This window comes from Cryptococcus neoformans, chromosome 5 (genome assembly GCF_000149385.1).
Source record: "Cryptococcus neoformans var. neoformans B-3501A chromosome 5, whole genome shotgun sequence".
NCBI lineage: Eukaryota > Fungi > Basidiomycota > Tremellomycetes > Tremellales > Cryptococcaceae > Cryptococcus > Cryptococcus deneoformans.
This window is the reverse complement of record NC_009181.1, coordinates 318,254-336,007: the sequence shown is the minus strand read 5'-3', so window position 1 is coordinate 336,007 and position 17,754 is coordinate 318,254. Positions and strand designations below refer to the sequence as shown.

Here is a 17,754-nt window from a genome sequence, read left to right as displayed (position 1 = left end):
ATCAGGGCCGTATCGGGCACACAGGCCTTCAACCTTGAGTTCACCATGCTCAGGCCAACTGCCAAGACGCTGATCTTCTTCTTCGTCGAGTTCTAGTCCATCTGTGGCATACCGCGTGTCGTCTGCAAGAAGTTTCGTACCGTCCTCTCGTGAAAGTGTTCGGTATTCCGAAGTGCGTTCGAGACTGACACCCTTGAGCTCGAAGTTGCGGAGGTGAATAAGCATCCAATTAACATAAGTGGAGATGGAACCAGCAAAAGTAAGGACGAAACCAGCGACAGCACCTGTAGTGGAAGCTCGGGCAAGAAGAAGAGTGAGAGCAGTAATACGGACAATGACATCCATGACTTGCAAGCTCACTGCATAATGGGACCTTGGGTTAGTGACATACCGAAAGACAGAAACGAAGCTACTCACATAATAGCCATCGGGCGATAGCAACAGTCCAAATAGTCGCTGTGATCTTCATGTTGGTCCATCTCAAGAGATCTAAGAATGTTTTCGAATCAGAGACTACCTGAACATGTATTGCGCTTTGCAAGGCACTTACCATCAATGAAAACGGACTGGGCACCGAAAGCGCGAATAACGGTAGTACCAGCCACAGTCTCTCCGTAAATCGCATTGATGGGGCCCGGAAGGACAGCTTGAAGTCGACGGACTTGTCGAGAAGATGCCCGGTACCATTTCCCCTAAAAGGACAGGTCAGCAAAGCACTCAGTGCATAATTCAACATGATTACTGGTGTCCAAGCAGCGGCGAGCAATAGAATGGTCACTACACAGAATATCCAGCCGCCATACACGGATACTGATATCAGACTGATGATAACTACGAATGACTATTAGCGTGACTACGGCGAAATAGGTGGAAATCACTGTTCATGCCCCCTCCAGTCATTTCAGTAAGCAAATTGGAACAGTCAAGGATGTCGTTCTAGAAATAGGTTAGTTTGGGTCCTACCTAAGTCGTATTAGAACTAACAAGATCTTTGCCGAAACGCTGAATAATAGATCCTGCTCGAGTCTTGGTGAAGAACAGCATCTTGGCATGTAACATCGACTCGAGCATCTGACCGTGGATCTACAGTGCCGAAGTCAGCAAACTAGCAAATCTCGTTAATAGATCATTGAGGCGTGCAATTTTCATAGCTCGCATACTACCCCAGAAACAGAATAAACCGTAGACTGTGTCCAGGAAAACACGTGTGAGAGAAATCTATGAAAACGATCAGCACAGAACCCAGCCACATTCCATCAAAAGAGGACGTGCAGCGGCGTAAAGTGAAATCCAGAACACAACGCTATGATCGACTGATCTCTCGCCTTCTGTGCTTGTCCAAAGTCTTCCGTCAAAATGTCAGACTGGTTCGTAAGATTTTTGAGGTGGCCAACTCACGAAAGAGCCATCCTCTCACAAACAGGTGCCAGAACAGCAGCCATCATGAGGGTGAAGGCAACCGTCCAATATACCCCATTACCGTTAAACTTTAGTAGGTTTTTCCAGTGAATTAGATCCACAGCTCCCACCGCCCTTTCTTCTTCAATTACGAGCTGTTTTGGTGTCTTTGGGATCGCCTCACCAATTTCAAACTTTTCTTTCATCGCCTGAACGTCGAGTGAGACAGGCTTTTCACCTTTCTTTTTATCCTTCCTGTCACTCTTTGCTTCAGACTTAAGGTTTTCGCTACTTGGCAACCTGCTGGGCAAGCGACTGGGCGATCTAGACTCAGTCTTCAAATGGGCCATGTGCTCAGTCTCAAGCAACTGCCTCCCCCAACCTTGCCAAAGACATCTGCCATCATCCAGATAAACTGCATGGGTAGCCAAAGGCGCCAAAGTCTCCACAGCATGAGAAGCGAGGATGACAGTTCGATCACTCATAAGGGAGGAATTGAAGCAATGTGTGATGATATGCTGACTCGTCTGAGCATCAACGGCCGATATAACATCATCCAGAAGAAGAACTGAAGCCCTCGAATAAATCGCACGTGCCAAACTGACCCGAGCTTTTTGACCACCAGAGAGAAGTTTGCCTCGTTCGCCAATTTCAGTGAGGTCGGCATCCTCGAGGAGCTCAAGATCAGGCAGGAGACCAGTAGCAAAGCAGACAGAACGATAGCGCTCCATATCGAGAGGAAGGCCAAAAAGAATGTTATCTCGAATGCTTTGGCTCAGAAGCCAAGGTGTCTGAAAAGAATTAGCTGCCTGGGATTTACTAGGCGTATCAAACGACTCACCTGAGGAGCGTAGGCCACTCCGTTCTTCAATAAACTCCAGTCGTTCTTGTCAATTATCTGAGGGTCCATGATAGGAGAAACCGTATACGAAATCTTGCCTTCAATCAACCTTGCCTCTCCTAGTAAAGCCAACAACAGAAGAGACTTTCCCGAACCAAATTTACCAGCCACAAGAGTCAACTTCCCTCTGGGAAACTTGATGTCAAGATCCATAAGCCTGAAGCCGACCTTATTGTTTTCCGAACTATCACTTGACGTGTCGGTGCTGTGGTTGCTAGCTGGTGCAACGTAGATCTTTGGTACATCCCATGCGACAGTACCAACGATGTAAAGAGGACCTTCTTCCGGAGTTGTGATGTCAGAGGAATTGAAAGAAGTATCATTGAAATACTCGACGTCTCCAGTAGTGAGGAAATTGGCGATACGCCGAGCACCAAGAATCTCTTGGAGGAGCTCAGCCACGCTGGAAGGCAGATCGAGAAGAGCCGGGCGGAGTTCATTGAAAACGGCAATGGAAGTCTGAAGAGCCATCAGCCACTTCGTCATGGGCCATGCCTAAGTCACTTACAAATGCGATAGTCGCTGTAAGCTCCTTTTTAGCGACAAGTGTATAGTGAGCAAACGCAACAATGACAATGACAGTAGGGGCAGCCGAACTAGAAACTACTTTAGTCACCAAAAGTATGGAAAAATGTGACTAGCTCACTAAAGCAAACCAGAGATGTAGCCCAAGACCTGGGCCTGAATCAATTTCTTGAATTCTCTTTCTCTCACACTATTGATCCTCCTATACCAGAACCTCTCTGTTGCCATCATTTTGATCATCGAAATTGCCTGAACGGCTTCCTGCATCAATGATACCCTTTCATCCCTGATGGCAAGCCTCTTCTCAAAAACAGAGTATTCCCATTTTGTTAACAAGTACGCCGGAGGACAGGTAAGGATGAGGGTAGAAAGACCCCACAGACCAGAGGGACCGAGAAGAATCCATACATAGGAGCATCCAAGGGCCATCTCAAGTGCTGATCGAAAAAGGTTGGTGAACGTCCAGCCGACACGTTGCACAGAAGAAGCGTCAGAAGAGATGAGATTGAGAATATCGGCCTTAGTATGAACAGCTTTATCGCCTTCCTTATTTTCCGGAATGGCAAAGAGCTTGCGAGTAAGGAGTTTCCTGAACACTCTTGTTAGCATTGAATGACGGATATCGAGAGCCCACTGACTGGTAAAGAAGGAATGACGTATGGGCATTGATTCGAGGTCCGACATATGACATGGTACTGCATCTGGTTAGCGACATGCCATGTCTATTCCTAACCTTGGGATTCACATATTGTATTGCTGCATAGAAATGATCGTGTTGCCAACTTTAGCAAGAATCATGAGAGCAGCAAATGCTACAGCGCTCAACCGGACGGCAGTGTGGTCGTCGAGGATACCAAGAATCTGCTGAAGGCAAATGTGGGGAAGATACCAGAGAGGACAGAGAGCGAACATGAAGATGAGGGCTAAAGGAGAGTCAAATCACCAAAAACAACGCAACAAGGTCATTGCAGCAATACTCACCCTTGACCACCGCTCGTCGCTGAGGCCGCCATACTGTCCAAAGTAGCGACAACGTTGGATGCCTTTTCCATCTGATATCCTCGGTTGCTTTGGGGCCCATAAACTCATGGTACATGTTCTGCGTTCTCATCTCAGCCTGTACGGCTGGGAGATCCTGGATGTCAACCTGGTGCATCTTTGCAGTCTTGACAATCATCGGGTAAACAAATGTAAACATTAGCTTTCCGAAGACTGAGCATGAAATCTCCTCAATAAGGTTACCACCAAATGTGAAGACAGCATTGTCCTCAACTTTGGCACGGACTGCCTTAGTGTATACAGCGGTTATATCCACCCACAGCTTGGGTCCAACAGGGATGAGACCTGACATGACGGTTTGAAGGAACGCCAATCCCAATGAAGCGTAGCCGGTCCAGGGAATATCTACATTTATACTTCGCCAAAGATACTGTCCCAGGGTTTGAAAGTACCAATGAAAAAGTAATATGCTAGAGATGGTGCAAATGTGTTTAGTCAGACTAGCGTGTCTGGCGAGATTGCGAGTAAATAGGTAGTGCGTGGAGAGCGCAACGAGATAGATATTGGTCAAGGCTACGGTCATTAATGTAAGAAGAGGGAGCCATGATTGTCCGCGATAAGGTGATGTCACGATTGTATCTACGGCTTGGATCGCAAGATTGCTGAGAGTTACCAACAGAAGGGAAACTTTGGCAAAGATAGTCTGATGGCAGGGTTTTAGCGCCGAAAATGGTCTAGAAGGGCTCACACTTTTCCAAAAACCAGCAACCTCTACCGGTTCGCCATCTTCAGGCGTTTCCCTGGCAACATGAAATAATAAGTTAGTTTCGAAAAGTTCCTTCTTGGTCTTGGGTTCAAAAGATTCAGAAAGCTGAATATGCCCGCCACGCTTGCTCTTGATCCATGTCACGATGATTTGCAATGATGAGATGAGTACAGTAGCGAGTACAACGGCGACGCATGTTGTATCTACCATAACAGGCCAGGCGGGCAATGTATGAGGCCCCATTTTAGATTTCTGGCTAAAGATTTGGAGTGACAACAAAATAGCGAGGGGGGTATGAGGGAAAGACAGAAAGGTCGGATTCAAAAGATCCCTCACTCTTCATCCGCAGTGTCTATATAGTTGCACTGGCTTCGAAGACCGAATGGTAACATCCATGAAAAGAAAGTTAAATCGTTTGAGACTGACAAAGGACCGAAGCTTGTCATTATTGGTGAAAGGATATCCAGTATGGATCGGCCTGCCACTGGGGATTGAATCTTTTGTCGGAATCGGAGCTGGCCTTGAAGGTTTGACTACAGTTACGTTCTTCTGAACTCATTAATGATTTTTGAAGCCTTGTTGTTACATGTTGATGCCGCGCGAGTGTAACCTTTTTGTGAACGATATCAAGATACACCGACGGAACGCAGAATGGAAGGTGGAGAATGACAGAGATTACTCTGGAGATGCGGTGTGACCTGGTAGGAGACACGAATCATGTCTTGACAGGCATTGTAGACTGTGGGAACAGGACAAAATGCTGCAGGTGTACGTACCGTAGGGACGGAAGAGTCATCTGCTCATCGTACGCAGGCAAATCAATGAACGGAAGCAACTCCTCGGAAAAGCAACCTCCACTTCGGCCATTTCGTATTCTATTGATATACTCATCTACGTACCAAACGTCTATGTCACTTACTTTGCTAGCCACAAATCCATATAATAGCCTATAGACACTATTAAAACGTTTATTCAGCACTCGCCATTTACTTTTCCACCAGAATTCTCCGGCAGATGCCCAAGATGCGGTTCGCGGGTTGGTGTCTCGCATTCCTTCGTCGCTTCGTATTTCTGTGGCGCTTACCCTTGATGATTTCCGCAGACATCGCAGTGAATCTCACGGATCCCATGTTTCAAGGCAAATATGGCGGACGAAAGAAACATGAAGCCGATGTTAAGGCCGTTATCGAGAGAGCTAAGGCCAAGGGCGTTGAAAAGATTCTAATTACCGGCACGAGCTTGAAGGAGTCCAAAGATGCATTGGAGATGGCTAAGGAGTTTGGTGAGTCATCTGAACATTTTAACGCATTACAGAAATATAAATATCAGCATACAGATCTGCAGTGCTCTGCCGGTGTTCACCCAACTTCGACCTGCGAAATGGATAAGCACCCTTGTGGTGCTGAAGGATATCTCAAGGAGTTGACCGATCTCATCGATCAAGACCTTGGCGAAGGAGGTTCCAAAAGAATTATATCTATTGGTGAAATAGGTCTAGGTATGTTTACCTCCTCTGAGCTCCCAATTAAGCACTGACTGAGATAATCGCAGATTACGACAGGCTTCACTATTCCCCTCAAAAAACTCAGCTTGCCCATCTTCCAGAACTCCTCCTTCTCCAAAAGAAGTATCGACTCCCTCTCTTTCTGCACTCTCGAACAAGTGGGTCACATACTGATCTCATGAGGATAATGAAGGAGATTGGCTGGACCACCGAATGGGGAGGAGGTGTCGCCCATAGTTTTACGGGGACTGCGGAGGAGATGACGGAGCTGGTCAGTACATTGCCCTTTATCAATAGACATGAGCTCATGGTATGGGCATTAGGTGAACATGGGCCTTCACATTGGCGTGAATGGCTGCTCTCTCAAGACGGCTGACAATCTCGAAGTCATCAAGCAAATACCTCTTGACAGGCTTCTATTGGAGACCGGTGGGTGATTGAATCTTGGCTGCACTAAGATCGAGGCTCATTTGCATGACGTTATCAGATGCTCCCTGGTGCACTCCCACAGCATCTCACGCTTCTGCCGCCTACGTCCCTCCCAAAGACTCCCATCTAGCTGTTCAAAAAGTCAGCAAAGCTGATAAGTGGAAGGAGGGGTTGGGTGTAAAGGGAAGAATGGAACCTGCCGAGGTAAGGATATCTGATTACGAATCAGCCATACAAGATGCTGATTGCAGCAATAAGATTGGCATAATTGCCCATGTTGTTGCCTCTGTCAAAGGAATACCCATAGAGGAGTTGGCCGAGCAAATATGGCAAAACACAATCAAGCTCTTCTATCCCCATGAGATTAACAGATCACGATAGACGTTAGATGTATAGATAATAGACAGCAAGCAATAGTTGTATGGTAAAACACGTGGGTACATGTCTAAGACCTTGGCTTGCCAACCGCAACTCATACTATGAATAAGTACCAAAACTAGATGCTAAGGGGTATAAAATGTACAGGGTATGATTATGTCCAATACAAAAGGTTACAGTTTCAAGATCCGCCTCCATCTATCCGTTCCACTTGCCCCCACCTCCCTTAATCCGGGTTTACATTGCCAAGCCTAATCCTCTCTTTCCCTTGGGCGGATCCTCTAAAACAAAACTGGCTACACTTCCCAAACTCAGACTGCTTTTTATTCCTTCTCCTGGACCGCCCATATTCACACTCAAAGTAGCATCTTTCGTAGTACTTCCGCTATTGCTCATGCTGGGGACAGGCTTTCTTCTCACACTACGTGGGCTGGCGGGGCTAGCTGGGGTAGTGGGTGTTTGAGGTTGGTGAGGAAAGTGTGACGGTTGACGAGGGGTAGCGTGAGGCAAGGAGCCCTGCCTTGAATGGACGGCCTGTATAGAATGCGACGGTAATATTGCGCTCTCGGGCAGTGTTGATGCCAACGATCCGCTCCTGGTATGTCTGAATGTTGACGGAATCGGGCTTGAAATTTCCGATATTTGAATCGGCCCGTCATGCGATGGATGGCGTCTACCATGCCCAGGCTTGGACGAGGAGGAATCTTCGTTGCGACGGAAGGCAAAGGTAGGGTGGAGGATACGGCTGGCGAATTTACTGGCCACCTTGGGTGGTAATGGAAGGCTGGACGAGCGTGATTCATTTTCAGGTGAAAGATGATCAGCATCTTCAGAAAGGATACCAAACTCGGCAGGCGAAGTCAAACCAGCACCGCTGGGCGCAGCGGGCGATGTCATTTGACCTTGGCTGGATTCGGATCGCCATTTGAGATTTACAGCACTCATCTGGTGCCTCAAACCCTTCAGCGCACCAACCCCACTCCTCTTCCTCCCATCTTCTTGGCCTGGAGACATAAACGATCTTGTCGAAGGGCTTGCCCGGCCAGTTGGTGGGGGTGAGCGAGGAGATTTGAGAATATCAACATACTCGTCCGGCAAAGCGTGAGACAGAGTTCCATTCTGCTCAAGCCTTGGGCTAGGTGGTCGAGCGGGACGGCGAGGAACCCATTCTCGGCTTTCGGCTGGCTTGGAAGGTTCGTTGGCTTCCTCCATACGCTTAAGAGTCTCCGAGGAGGGCGACTGATTGGTACGAGGTGCAGAGAAGTTGGGGTGATGGAAAAATGAAGAAAGATTAGAAGCGTTAAGCGAGGCGGGGGAATGGCGGGGCAACGTGGGCCAAGCGTCTTGACGGTTTTGGGGCGTGGGTTGCCCGTCTTCCATTTCTTCATCTCGTGATGACATACTTTCGCGTGTCTCATACGTCTCATGGGTCTCCTCATCTCCATAATCGGACCCGGAATCTGAATTAACGTCCATGTTGGGTGTTCGCAACTCTGCCACAGGTGCTAATGGACTTCGACCCAAATCCCTTGCGTTTGACATCTTAGGAAGATCTTCATTAATGGCGTGACCAGCGATTCTTTGGGCGGTACGAGGCGTCATATATCGTGGTGACGTCAAGTGGATCTCCCGAGGAGAAAGTCGTCTCATAACTGTCACAAATTAGCATTGTTTTAAAAAATCTAAGGAGAGCTTTGCTCTTACTCTTTTCAAGATCATCGAGCTGTTCTGACATGACTAATCCACTCCACCTCTTATCCAAAACCTCCTGGACTCTTCTTACAACAGGATTCGGCCCAATGTCCGGACTGCGCTCATTGCTCCAACCCAGCTGGATAGGGCTCTGCAAAAGGTCTTCACGTTTGACCCCTTGCGCATCGAGTAATTTGACCACATTTGAGATCTCTGCGTCGTGTTCGAGTACGGTATCTGACTCTTGACCAGTACTTGTACTTTGCGACTCGTCCTCCTCAAGGAACATGTACTCAGAAACAGGCTCATTTGAGGGAGCAGGACTAGGAACTCTTGCGGCTTCCAATTCTTTGAGGAATTGTGGTCTTTGTTCCTGCTCGTTCTTAGTTGCCTCCATTTTTTTGACTAAACCCAGCTCCTTCTTCCCACTCTCGAGTGCCTCCTCTTCCCTCAAAGATTTCTTCCATCTTCTACCGCCGCCCTTCTTTTTCCATGATTCGTACCATGTAGCTTCTTCGAGATCAATGTCAAACTCTATGGTGCCAACGATCGGGTTTGTGAAGGGTGATATTGATGGTGTGGATGGGGTGAGAGGCATGAGGGGTGTTGATGCAAGGGGGATGTCTGTGACGGTAGAGTCCATGGAATGACCCGTTTTATGAGAGACAGGAGCAAGAGTAGACAACGACAAGCTTTGTTTATGTCCTTTCGGCGCAGCTTTTGCAAAATTTCCACGCTGGCCAAGAGGACTAGTAAAGAATGGCACTTCCCTTTCTCCATTCTTGACAGGCGTTTGGTAAGGCGTAGGCGCACGTGAAGTGTTACTAGCGGCAGAACTTTGGACTAGGTAGGTTGAGAAGAGGGTTGACCAAGTTTGATTCGATACACGAGGGCCATCGGGCTCGTCGTCGCTCTCCTCTCCCCTGTCCGAAAAAGTAGGAGGATCGGAGCTGCTGGGTAGGGAGCCAAAAGAGTTGAGGACGAGATATACGTGAATTCCGCTTGTTGATGGCAGACCATATTCTCGCGCGATACACAGCAACATCCCACCCAATGTAGGTTGGAGGGGCATTAAAGTGCCTCTACGCCATTTTCTCTCTCGTTTTCTAATTTCTAGGGGAGTAAGTGCAACAGCCGCGGTTGGTAAAAGCATTAAAGGTGGTATGACCGATAGTAGAAAAGGCGAATGGCGCTGTGCGTGATAAGATGACCGCAAAGGAGATTGTCTTTCTATTTGAGATGTTGATGGCGACAACGAGACTTCGCAAGGAGCTGAGGACACTGGAGTCGGCGGTGGATGGGGAAGACTGGGAACAACGATACCAAACGTGCCGGCTATTCGGGCTAGCTGGTAGGGAGTTAATGGTTTTTTTGGTGGTGGATAAGACGGTTTTGCCCGATATTCATCTTGAAGAGTTCCTGTCTCATCTTCATCTTCACCTTCATCAACGAAGATTTCAGGCGCTTTTTTTCCACCGATGCTGTTGTTCCCTTTTTCCTCCTCGTTACTCAAATTTTCAGCCGGTGGGGAATCACCATCGCTGACCTCTGTGCCCTCGCCGGTCTCCGTATAATGGCTTTGCAGCGAATAGACCGAAGGATGAGAGTCTGAGCTTGGTAGATTTGACGATTCCGGGCTGGATGATGTTGAGAAGACGGGTTCTGGTTGGGGAACCATGGCTACTATGAGGAGGAATTAGATAGATACTAGGTGGTGGAAGATATTATTAGTTGCTAGAGATGGGACGAACGTGTGGAGAACTTGCCAGAGTAGCTCGACGCGCTGACTTTCGATAGAAGAGAGGAGATGAGATTATCGGGGCGGTGGAGACGGGAGAGGCGGGGCGTTGGGGAGAGAGAATAATATAATTGTAATGTTATTAATGGGAAGTGATGTCTATAATGCGATTGTCTAAATGGCAAAGGAACAACAAAAGCATATGGAGCGTTACGTGTGCCCGCCTGATCGCTCGACGCGACTGAAGACCGTGCGTAGTGACAGACCATCCCTGCATGTAAATATAACATTATTGTTGTAAGTATAACATCATTGCGCGTATGTGTCATTACTCTGCCCTCCGTCCGGCACCATGTATACATGCCTCAATAGAGAAGCCAAACCCCAGTCACGACCGAGCTCTTGTCCAAAAAGATACTCGATTTCGGGGTTTTTTTTTCTTTTTTTTTCGCTTCTGTCTTTCTGGCCTCCTTGATTCATTCCCCGCCAGAAGTTCAGAGGCGGCAGCGGGCGCCATCAGGAACGCACCGTGGTTCACGTTTCTTTCAGCAGCTCAGTTTCGTCCGACGTACACTCTTTTTCTTTGTTACCCATATCAGGTGGTGCTTTATCTCCCCGCCTTCCCCTTTGTCGCTTCCATCACTCAAATAAGGTACCAAGATCTCCTCATTAATCACGGTAAAAACCTGTATTTTATTCCGGTAGTGATTTACCAGACAATTCCTTCTTCCACAGGACCTTAGAGATGCTTGGTCCTCTGGTTCATATCCCTCGAATACTGCGTCTTGCCCTCCTCTGTGCTTTTATCGTAATAGTGCCGACCCTCTACCTTCTCTATCCGTCCGAAGAGCGCCTACCCGCTCCAGGAGAATGGCAAGCAGGAGGAATAGATAGCGAACATTGGCGAGAACCGGTGAAGCCGGATTTCGCAAGATATGAGCATGAAGAGGGGCGGGCATGGGGAGAGGAACTATTGACTCAAAAAGATGCGAGTGTGGCTATGGATGATGACGTGATTCACGGCGGCGTGATCATGCCCAAGCTGGGAAATGCCACTGCCAAGTATGTATCCCATCTACGTCCTGCCAGTATCCATACTGACCGATAAGCAGGGCTGAGCTGGGAAGGGCGGCCTGGAGAGTGCTGCACCTCATGACACTTCGCTATCCCGATGTAAGTCTAGCCTTCTTCAGTGTACCCAGCGCGACCGCACAGACCCTCAAGCTAACTGTAGTCTAGGAACCGACTGAAGACGATCGTCTAGCCCTTAAATCCTACTTTCATCTTTTCTCTCGTCTTTATCCTTGTGGAGAATGTGCTCAAGAGTTCCAAAAGCTATTGAAAGAATATCCCCCTCAAGTAAGTGTACATCTCAGTGGCACTCAATACAACCGATTCTTCCCGACCCGAGCTAATTCCCTCGCAGACGTCTTCCAGAAAGTCTGCCAGTCTCTGGCTTTGTCATGTGCATAATCAAGTAAATGCTCGTTTAGGCAAGCCGGAGTTTGACTGTCTCACGTTAGACGAAACATATGACTGCGGCTGCGGGGACGACGCAGACACGTCTAGCTCTGTTTCGATCGCATCTTCGCCGTCTTCTGCAGGCACCGATTTCTCTGACGCCAACGACGTTAATGTCGTCAAGGCCATGACTGAGGCTGTTGATGACCCTACCATCCTTAGTCGCGGAGGTGCAGCTTTGCAAGGAGAGTTTGAAGTGGTGGCATTTGGAGAAGGTGTGGGTCTTTCTGCCGAAGAAGTCGACGAAGGGAGATTGCTGGAGAAGGAAGAGCGTGAGATTATAAGTCAGGAGCAGGTGGGAGTCCTTGAATGGAGAAAGAGTCAGATCGTAAAGGAAGAAGAGTGGGAAAAAGAAAAGGCCAACCATGGTCTCGATTGAGGGTATGAGTAGAAATGAACGGAAGTTTCAGGAAATTGTCTCAATACTACTAGATGTCTCATAGTACAGATTTTCGGTCATGTTGTATTGTACACACATGCATATTCGTTCCGCGCACAAGCCACCCTAGGCAGCAGCCTCGAGCGGGGGCAACGTGCTAGCGTCCTCAATGACCTCCTTGGCGTTAATGGTCTTCCCCGTCTTGGCAATCTTCTCTGTGACAGTCTCAAAAGGAGGTAATGAAGGACCCCAGACGAGAACAAGCTGCTTGGGAAGGGAAATATGGTAGGCATTGGCTATCAGATCAATGGTGGGAATATGTCAGCCCCGCGCATAATCTAACTGGGCTGTTTCAATCCAGCACCCGCAGCTCGACGGATTCCAACTCACGAGCAGTAATATTTTTCCCCAAGACCCTGTTGATGGCACCGGAGCATCCAGTACAAGTCATCTTGACGCTGTATTGGTAAGCGGGACCCGCAGGAACAGCGCCGGGGGTAGAAGTGATGATGGTTCCAGGCTATACAGTCATTAGCAGCTGATCAACAAACTCGACAAGACGGAAAAGAAGGGCTTACAGCAGCCATTATGGGTAGTGTCAGATACACTGGCAGCGAAATGCTCTAAGGTGCTGATGTGGGAAGTTTGGGGATTATCAGATAACGAGAACAAGTTGACCCGCTTTAGGAAGGCCGAAATGAAATAAGCGTACCCGCCCCTGCTGACACACAACACAGCCGCGGCCAAGAAAGAGTGAGGCCACCGGCAACCACCACCCACTCGGTTGCGGCGTTATCCGACAACAAACAAATGTTTGCATTATGTAATAACATGATGCTAATACCTCCACTTTCTTATTTTCCTTTGTTTGCGTCCACGACGACGTTGACAGATGCCGAACGGAAAGACTCCGAGGACGAGCCGGCAAGGGTCTAAGTAAAGGGGGATTGCTCGCAGCATCCATCCACAAAAGTCCATAGAATTCTACGTGCTCTGATCTGATCAGGAATGCTACTGAAAAAAATGATGAAGCTAAATGCATCTCAAATGAAAGGGAAAAGAAGGAACCATCGTTTTTATCATCGACCGTTCTGAAGAAGCTGAGGTGCAGAGGTTTCATGACAGGCTGTTGCTGCGTGGAAAAAGGGTTTTTTCTTCTTTTGCAATCCTTGGAGCCCGGCACCATGGTTCCACCGGCCATTATTAAAGGTCGTTCCAAAATCGCCTACTTTTCAGCAAACCATGCATGGATGAATGAGAGACTACCCTCGTACTGTACAAATAAAGGCATCTATGCACTATAAGCCCTCTAAATTTACAACCTTTCTGTCCTTTCCAGTGGATCAGAATTCTTATGCAAACCGTAGCCCAGCGATCAACCGAACATACTACTCTCAAGATTGCTTATCTTTTTTGGGAATGTGAGTTGAATTTCGTTTTGCCCATCTTAGTCCACAGGCCTTCAAACATTGACATAAATGAACTGCAAACGCAATTGGTATTGAATAAGACTTACGTTGCAAAGCGTTTTTGGACCCAAAGGACCCTTTCTCCATTCTGGACTATCCGTTCTTCCGCACGTAACGCAAACATGCATTGTCTCTCCCTCTGAAGCTCCTGCCGGGCCCCCGGTGCCAGACTTTTGTCTCTTGTGCCCCGAAGCAGAAGCTTGAGTGTTCGTTTTCGGGGGGCGTCCAGCTTTGTTCTTATTCTTGTCTCCACCCGGTGGAGTATCTGTCGATGAATGAGACGATGGCGTTGATGCAGACTGATTGTTGTTTATAGAATCTTCAACTGTCATTCCTACTTCTTCTTCCAGTTCTTGTAATTCTGCTAATAATCGCTCATTCTCCAGCTTCACTTCCAGAAACGCCTCCAGTGATTTTTGATCTTCATTCATCCCCTCGCCCACTTGCCGGGCCATGAGCCAGATGGCTTTATGTTTGCCATCGCCTTCTCTAATAGCAGAGACGACGGTACCATCTGCCGCCATCCGCAAAGTTTCCCCATTTCCCGCTGCTTCACCCAGGTCTTCCCCGATACCGGTCGCATGGGCCCTGATCTCCCATACGACCGGTCCTAATATCCGCCCTACAGGGGTGCCATAACTGGATTGAGGGAGGGAGCGTTGTCCACTGCTAGACCTGGAACTCGAATCTGATCTTGAGGGCCCAGGCGCCGCAGAGAGCATCCTGATGTATGTTGTCCGACTTCCGCCAAGTGTATCGGGCCCTTCAGAGGAAAGAAGAGTTGGCTCGACATTGAGAAGCGGAGGTGCGAGTAGACTATTGAAGAATGATTGCAGTTGAGGACGGTCGTCAACTTTCGTGCTACACGTCAGCGGGAAGGAAAAAAAGAAGGTTCAGAGCGCTTACCAAGGACAAGATCAAAGAAATCCCTCCCTTCCAAATCGGCTGGCCTTTGACCCAGCATCTCGTACACTGACGGTGAGCTGTAGATTATCTATTTGGTTCGTCGTAAGAGCCCAAGACGTTCAGGTCAACTTGTAAGAATGAAGACGGACCTTCCAACTCCAAGCTTCGCCGTTCTGATATTGCCGGCTACCAAGGATGAGCGTTGGTTTGAGGCAAAATACTGCAGAGCCCACGAGCTCTTTCAGTAATATCTCTGGCCATCTTTTTCTTCGCAGGAACTGTTAGAAACGACGCGTCGAAAATCAGTCAAAACTTCTCCCCAACATAGCACACTGAGGAGTTGTCGATGTCCCGAAGAGAAGGCAACCCACCTCGGCGGCACCATTAGTTGACGATTCGCGATCGTCGTTGGTGGCTACCATATATTTCGCCCCTGCGAGAGACTCGGCGAGGAGGGACATTGGCCGTGCTATAGATGAATTGAGCAAAACAAAAGTCGACTTATCAGTATTATGAGGATTTGGCAGGGGTTGTCACCGATGCTCACGGCGATCCTATTCAGGGACTGTAATCTCACCATCGGGTCGCGGGGGACTTGGTTGCAGTCAGTCAATCTCTTGCCAAATATGTCGTCATCCAACTTCGGTTGCGTTTCTGCGTGATGCTTGATGCATAGCCATTTTGGAGCCTTGGATCTTGACAAACCTCGCTCGCCATCCCGTCATTTCAGAACAACCCATCGGAGTCGTCATCATGACTCCGATCGATCTCATAACTCCGATAAATAAAGCACCACACAACATCTCCAGTCCGCATTTATGGGGCAGCAGTCAATATTCTTTGGCTCAACAAGTCGCTAAATAAGATGTACGAAGCGTTAGTTATAGTTGAAGTCAATCCGTGCTGATTTTACTTAGTACGCCGACGTTGATCCTCGGTATGACCGGTAATTTGCATATTAGATACTTACAGCAACTCTTTTTCCGAACCTATGTATCAGCCAGCCTTGACAGCTCTGCTCCAGTCACCCACAACGCCTTTGCCGTCTTTCCATCCCCTTCTTCTTCCAAGCCCTCTCCCATCTCTCACAGCCTCCCCTGCTTTCAGTTCCTCCACATTTATTCCGATGCTCGCTGCTACATCGTGATACGCCTCTTCCAGCTCTTGCCTATATGCGTCTCCTCGGGCGAGGGACGTCGATAGGAGAGTGTCATAATTTTCACGAGTAAGCTCAGGACCGCCTGTTCTCAACACTCTGCACGGTTTGGTTAATCTTACATTTTTTTTCGCCACTACCTCTCAGAAGCGACTCACCCTGCTAACGATCCTCCAACCCAAGTCATCAGTCCTGGGACCCATCTCGGAGCTTTCCCGCCTTTCCCACCATCAACCTCCCCGTCGACTGGGGCTGGGTCGTTCAAGATAGCCACCTTATCTACTAAGCCATACAGCTCCCTGTAAGGCTCCCGTATACGTTTTTTCCACAACAATGCTTGTTCCTTTCGGCTCGCCGGGGTGTTGAGAGGTGATGGCGGTACTGGAGTATCATCGGAAGATTGTGAAGGGGGCAGCAGAGATTGAAGAAGGGATATCCTAAGTCGAGGAATGAATCCCGGAAGAGACGCAGAGCCACCCGTTATCAGTATGCTGGATAGAATACTTGGACGAAGGTCAATTGGTAACTGTAAATAGCACAGCAGTTAGTGCTGCTTACATCGAATTTCGCAAGCAAGTCTCACCTTTAGGATGGTGTTCAACAGAACAGTGACAATAGACTCTCCCTCATTTTCCTCATCATCTTCGAACAATACCTCTGCTGCTCGCTCTCGGATCCAACCAGGCACTATAATTGTGCCATACCCCATTTGAGATGAGCCTTTGACAGTGTGTATAGGGAAGGTCATATCCTTGGATGAAGAACTGGAGGCGAAACGTGATTCCAAGGAATCTATCAGCCGAGGGCTTTCAAGGTTCCTTTTCCCTCCGGGTACACTAGTCTGCGTATAATCGTTGGATTCTACCTCCATCTCCATATCCGCATCCCTTTCTGGTTCCGTAAATACACCACCAACTAGCAGGCCCTCCGTAACAACCTTCTCGACCAGTGTATCTGTCAAAAGGTCTAGTGGTATCCCCCGTCTCTTCTCTCTGGATAAATCACCAAGTAATTTGGGAGGGGCAATGTAGATTGCGTGACGAGAAAGCAGGGACCTCAATCGTGTGTGTAAACGCCGCCCTGCCAGAGGGGTTGACCGTGATAAGGGGAAAAGCGGCCGCGAACTATAGACCTGAGCTCGGTCAGCAACGATCACACAACGCACTGGCACTTGTATTTACAGGTGTGATAGTAGTCTCTAACCACCCTACGTCGACAACGAGCCCAGTTATACGACCACAAGCGGCAAGCGCCAAAAGACTCGAAGGTGTAAATGCGACAGATGGGACCCGAAGATTGTCGAAGAGGGTGTGGGCAATGTATTCTTTGATATACGTGGGGAGGAATGTATTCTCCGCTATAACCACTTTACGTTGTTTGGAATCGGCCAATAAATGTCTATCGGATGGATTCAATGAGAACAATAATCATGCAAATAGAGAAAGCTTACTTGATAAATGTCTCTCTCAGTTTTTGTACAATTCTAACACCGATCAACCTACCTCCTTCTGACCGACTGCCATGTATGCCATGGACTGATTCCATATCGAGGTCCCAAGCTTCAGTTGCCGAATGTTTGTCATCTGGGTCTTGAGAGAAAAATACAGCTCGGGGTTCTGGCTCGCCCGAAAATCCAACTTTCCAGATGCGAGATCCAAGGCTACGTACGCAGATCAGCACTGTCAGAACGTAGATAGTTAATCGACTTGCTCGAGGATAACACGATCTTCAATGCCGTACAGAGAATGCCTCCTGGAGCTCTTAGTGTAATAATCAGCATATGCACCCGTCTCATTCCTGATTACTAACATATGCAGGTGAAGCTCCGGATGGCCGAGGCCGACTGGGACCGGCTTCAGCAGACGAGGTAAAGACTGCTCTCTTCGTGGGCGTGGTATAGCTTATGTTTGATTCTGGGTGGGCGCCTGTTGAAGACATTTCCAGGATTTAAGTAGATGAGTATGGATCTAAGCTTCTCACAAGTCAATAATCT

The 17,754-nt window shown here is 48.2% G+C and overlaps 7 protein-coding genes across 7 annotated transcripts in view; 2 read left to right on the top strand and 5 right to left on the bottom strand.

The window, feature by feature from the left end:
• Positions 1–4,832, bottom strand: part of CNBE1220 (hypothetical protein) — a gene marked incomplete at both ends in the record, with an annotated part of 5,776 nt that extends 944 nt beyond the window's left edge. The window contains 15 exons of the mRNA XM_770313.1: positions 1–359; positions 418–489; positions 551–692; positions 743–831; positions 879–936; positions 985–1,083; positions 1,161–1,218; positions 1,399–2,189; positions 2,240–2,758; positions 2,808–2,895; positions 2,946–3,413; positions 3,463–3,525; positions 3,570–3,747; positions 3,806–4,526; positions 4,572–4,832. The exon at positions 1–359 is cut by the window's left edge and continues 154 nt beyond it. Coding sequence (XP_775406.1) covers positions 1–359; positions 418–489; positions 551–692; positions 743–831; positions 879–936; positions 985–1,083; positions 1,161–1,218; positions 1,399–2,189; positions 2,240–2,758; positions 2,808–2,895; positions 2,946–3,413; positions 3,463–3,525; positions 3,570–3,747; positions 3,806–4,526; positions 4,572–4,832 — 3,966 coding nt within the window. The remainder of the gene's footprint in view (positions 360–417; positions 490–550; positions 693–742; positions 832–878; positions 937–984; positions 1,084–1,160; positions 1,219–1,398; positions 2,190–2,239; positions 2,759–2,807; positions 2,896–2,945; positions 3,414–3,462; positions 3,526–3,569; positions 3,748–3,805; positions 4,527–4,571) is intronic.
• Positions 4,833–5,612: 780 nt separating this feature from the next.
• Positions 5,613–6,903, top strand: CNBE1210 (hypothetical protein; the record flags this gene model as incomplete). Its single annotated transcript, XM_770312.1, has 6 exons — positions 5,613–5,871; positions 5,926–6,087; positions 6,141–6,364; positions 6,417–6,522; positions 6,581–6,726; positions 6,781–6,903. The coding sequence occupies 6 exons, from the start codon at positions 5,613–5,615 to the stop codon at positions 6,901–6,903; spliced, it is 1,020 nt and encodes a 339-aa protein (XP_775405.1).
• A 234-nt stretch (positions 6,904–7,137) lies between these two features.
• CNBE1200 (hypothetical protein) lies at positions 7,138–10,270 on the bottom strand (the record flags this gene model as incomplete). The annotated part of the gene is made up of 2 exons (XM_770311.1): positions 7,138–8,552; positions 8,605–10,270. The coding sequence occupies 2 exons, from the start codon at positions 10,268–10,270 to the stop codon at positions 7,138–7,140; spliced, it is 3,081 nt and encodes a 1,026-aa protein (XP_775404.1).
• An 805-nt stretch (positions 10,271–11,075) lies between these two features.
• On the top strand, positions 11,076–12,230 carry CNBE1190 (hypothetical protein; the record flags this gene model as incomplete). The annotated part of the gene is made up of 4 exons (XM_770310.1): positions 11,076–11,392; positions 11,443–11,503; positions 11,570–11,689; positions 11,757–12,230. The coding sequence occupies 4 exons, from the start codon at positions 11,076–11,078 to the stop codon at positions 12,228–12,230; spliced, it is 972 nt and encodes a 323-aa protein (XP_775403.1).
• A 126-nt stretch (positions 12,231–12,356) lies between these two features.
• Positions 12,357–12,817, bottom strand: CNBE1180 (hypothetical protein; the record flags this gene model as incomplete). Its single annotated transcript, XM_770309.1, has 3 exons — positions 12,357–12,526; positions 12,621–12,750; positions 12,809–12,817. 3 exons carry the CDS (start codon positions 12,815–12,817, stop codon positions 12,357–12,359), a joined length of 309 nt encoding a protein of 102 aa, XP_775402.1.
• Positions 12,818–13,624: 807 nt separating this feature from the next.
• On the bottom strand, positions 13,625–15,066 carry CNBE1170 (hypothetical protein; the record flags this gene model as incomplete). The annotated part of the gene is made up of 5 exons (XM_770308.1): positions 13,625–13,690; positions 13,747–14,552; positions 14,606–14,693; positions 14,755–14,883; positions 14,977–15,066. 5 exons carry the CDS (start codon positions 15,064–15,066, stop codon positions 13,625–13,627), a joined length of 1,179 nt encoding a protein of 392 aa, XP_775401.1.
• A 535-nt stretch (positions 15,067–15,601) lies between these two features.
• On the bottom strand, positions 15,602–17,556 carry CNBE1160 (hypothetical protein; the record flags this gene model as incomplete). Its single annotated transcript, XM_770307.1, has 6 exons — positions 15,602–15,860; positions 15,920–16,287; positions 16,345–16,893; positions 16,943–17,159; positions 17,212–17,421; positions 17,468–17,556. 6 exons carry the CDS (start codon positions 17,554–17,556, stop codon positions 15,602–15,604), a joined length of 1,692 nt encoding a protein of 563 aa, XP_775400.1.
• Positions 17,557–17,754: the final 198 nt, after the last annotated feature.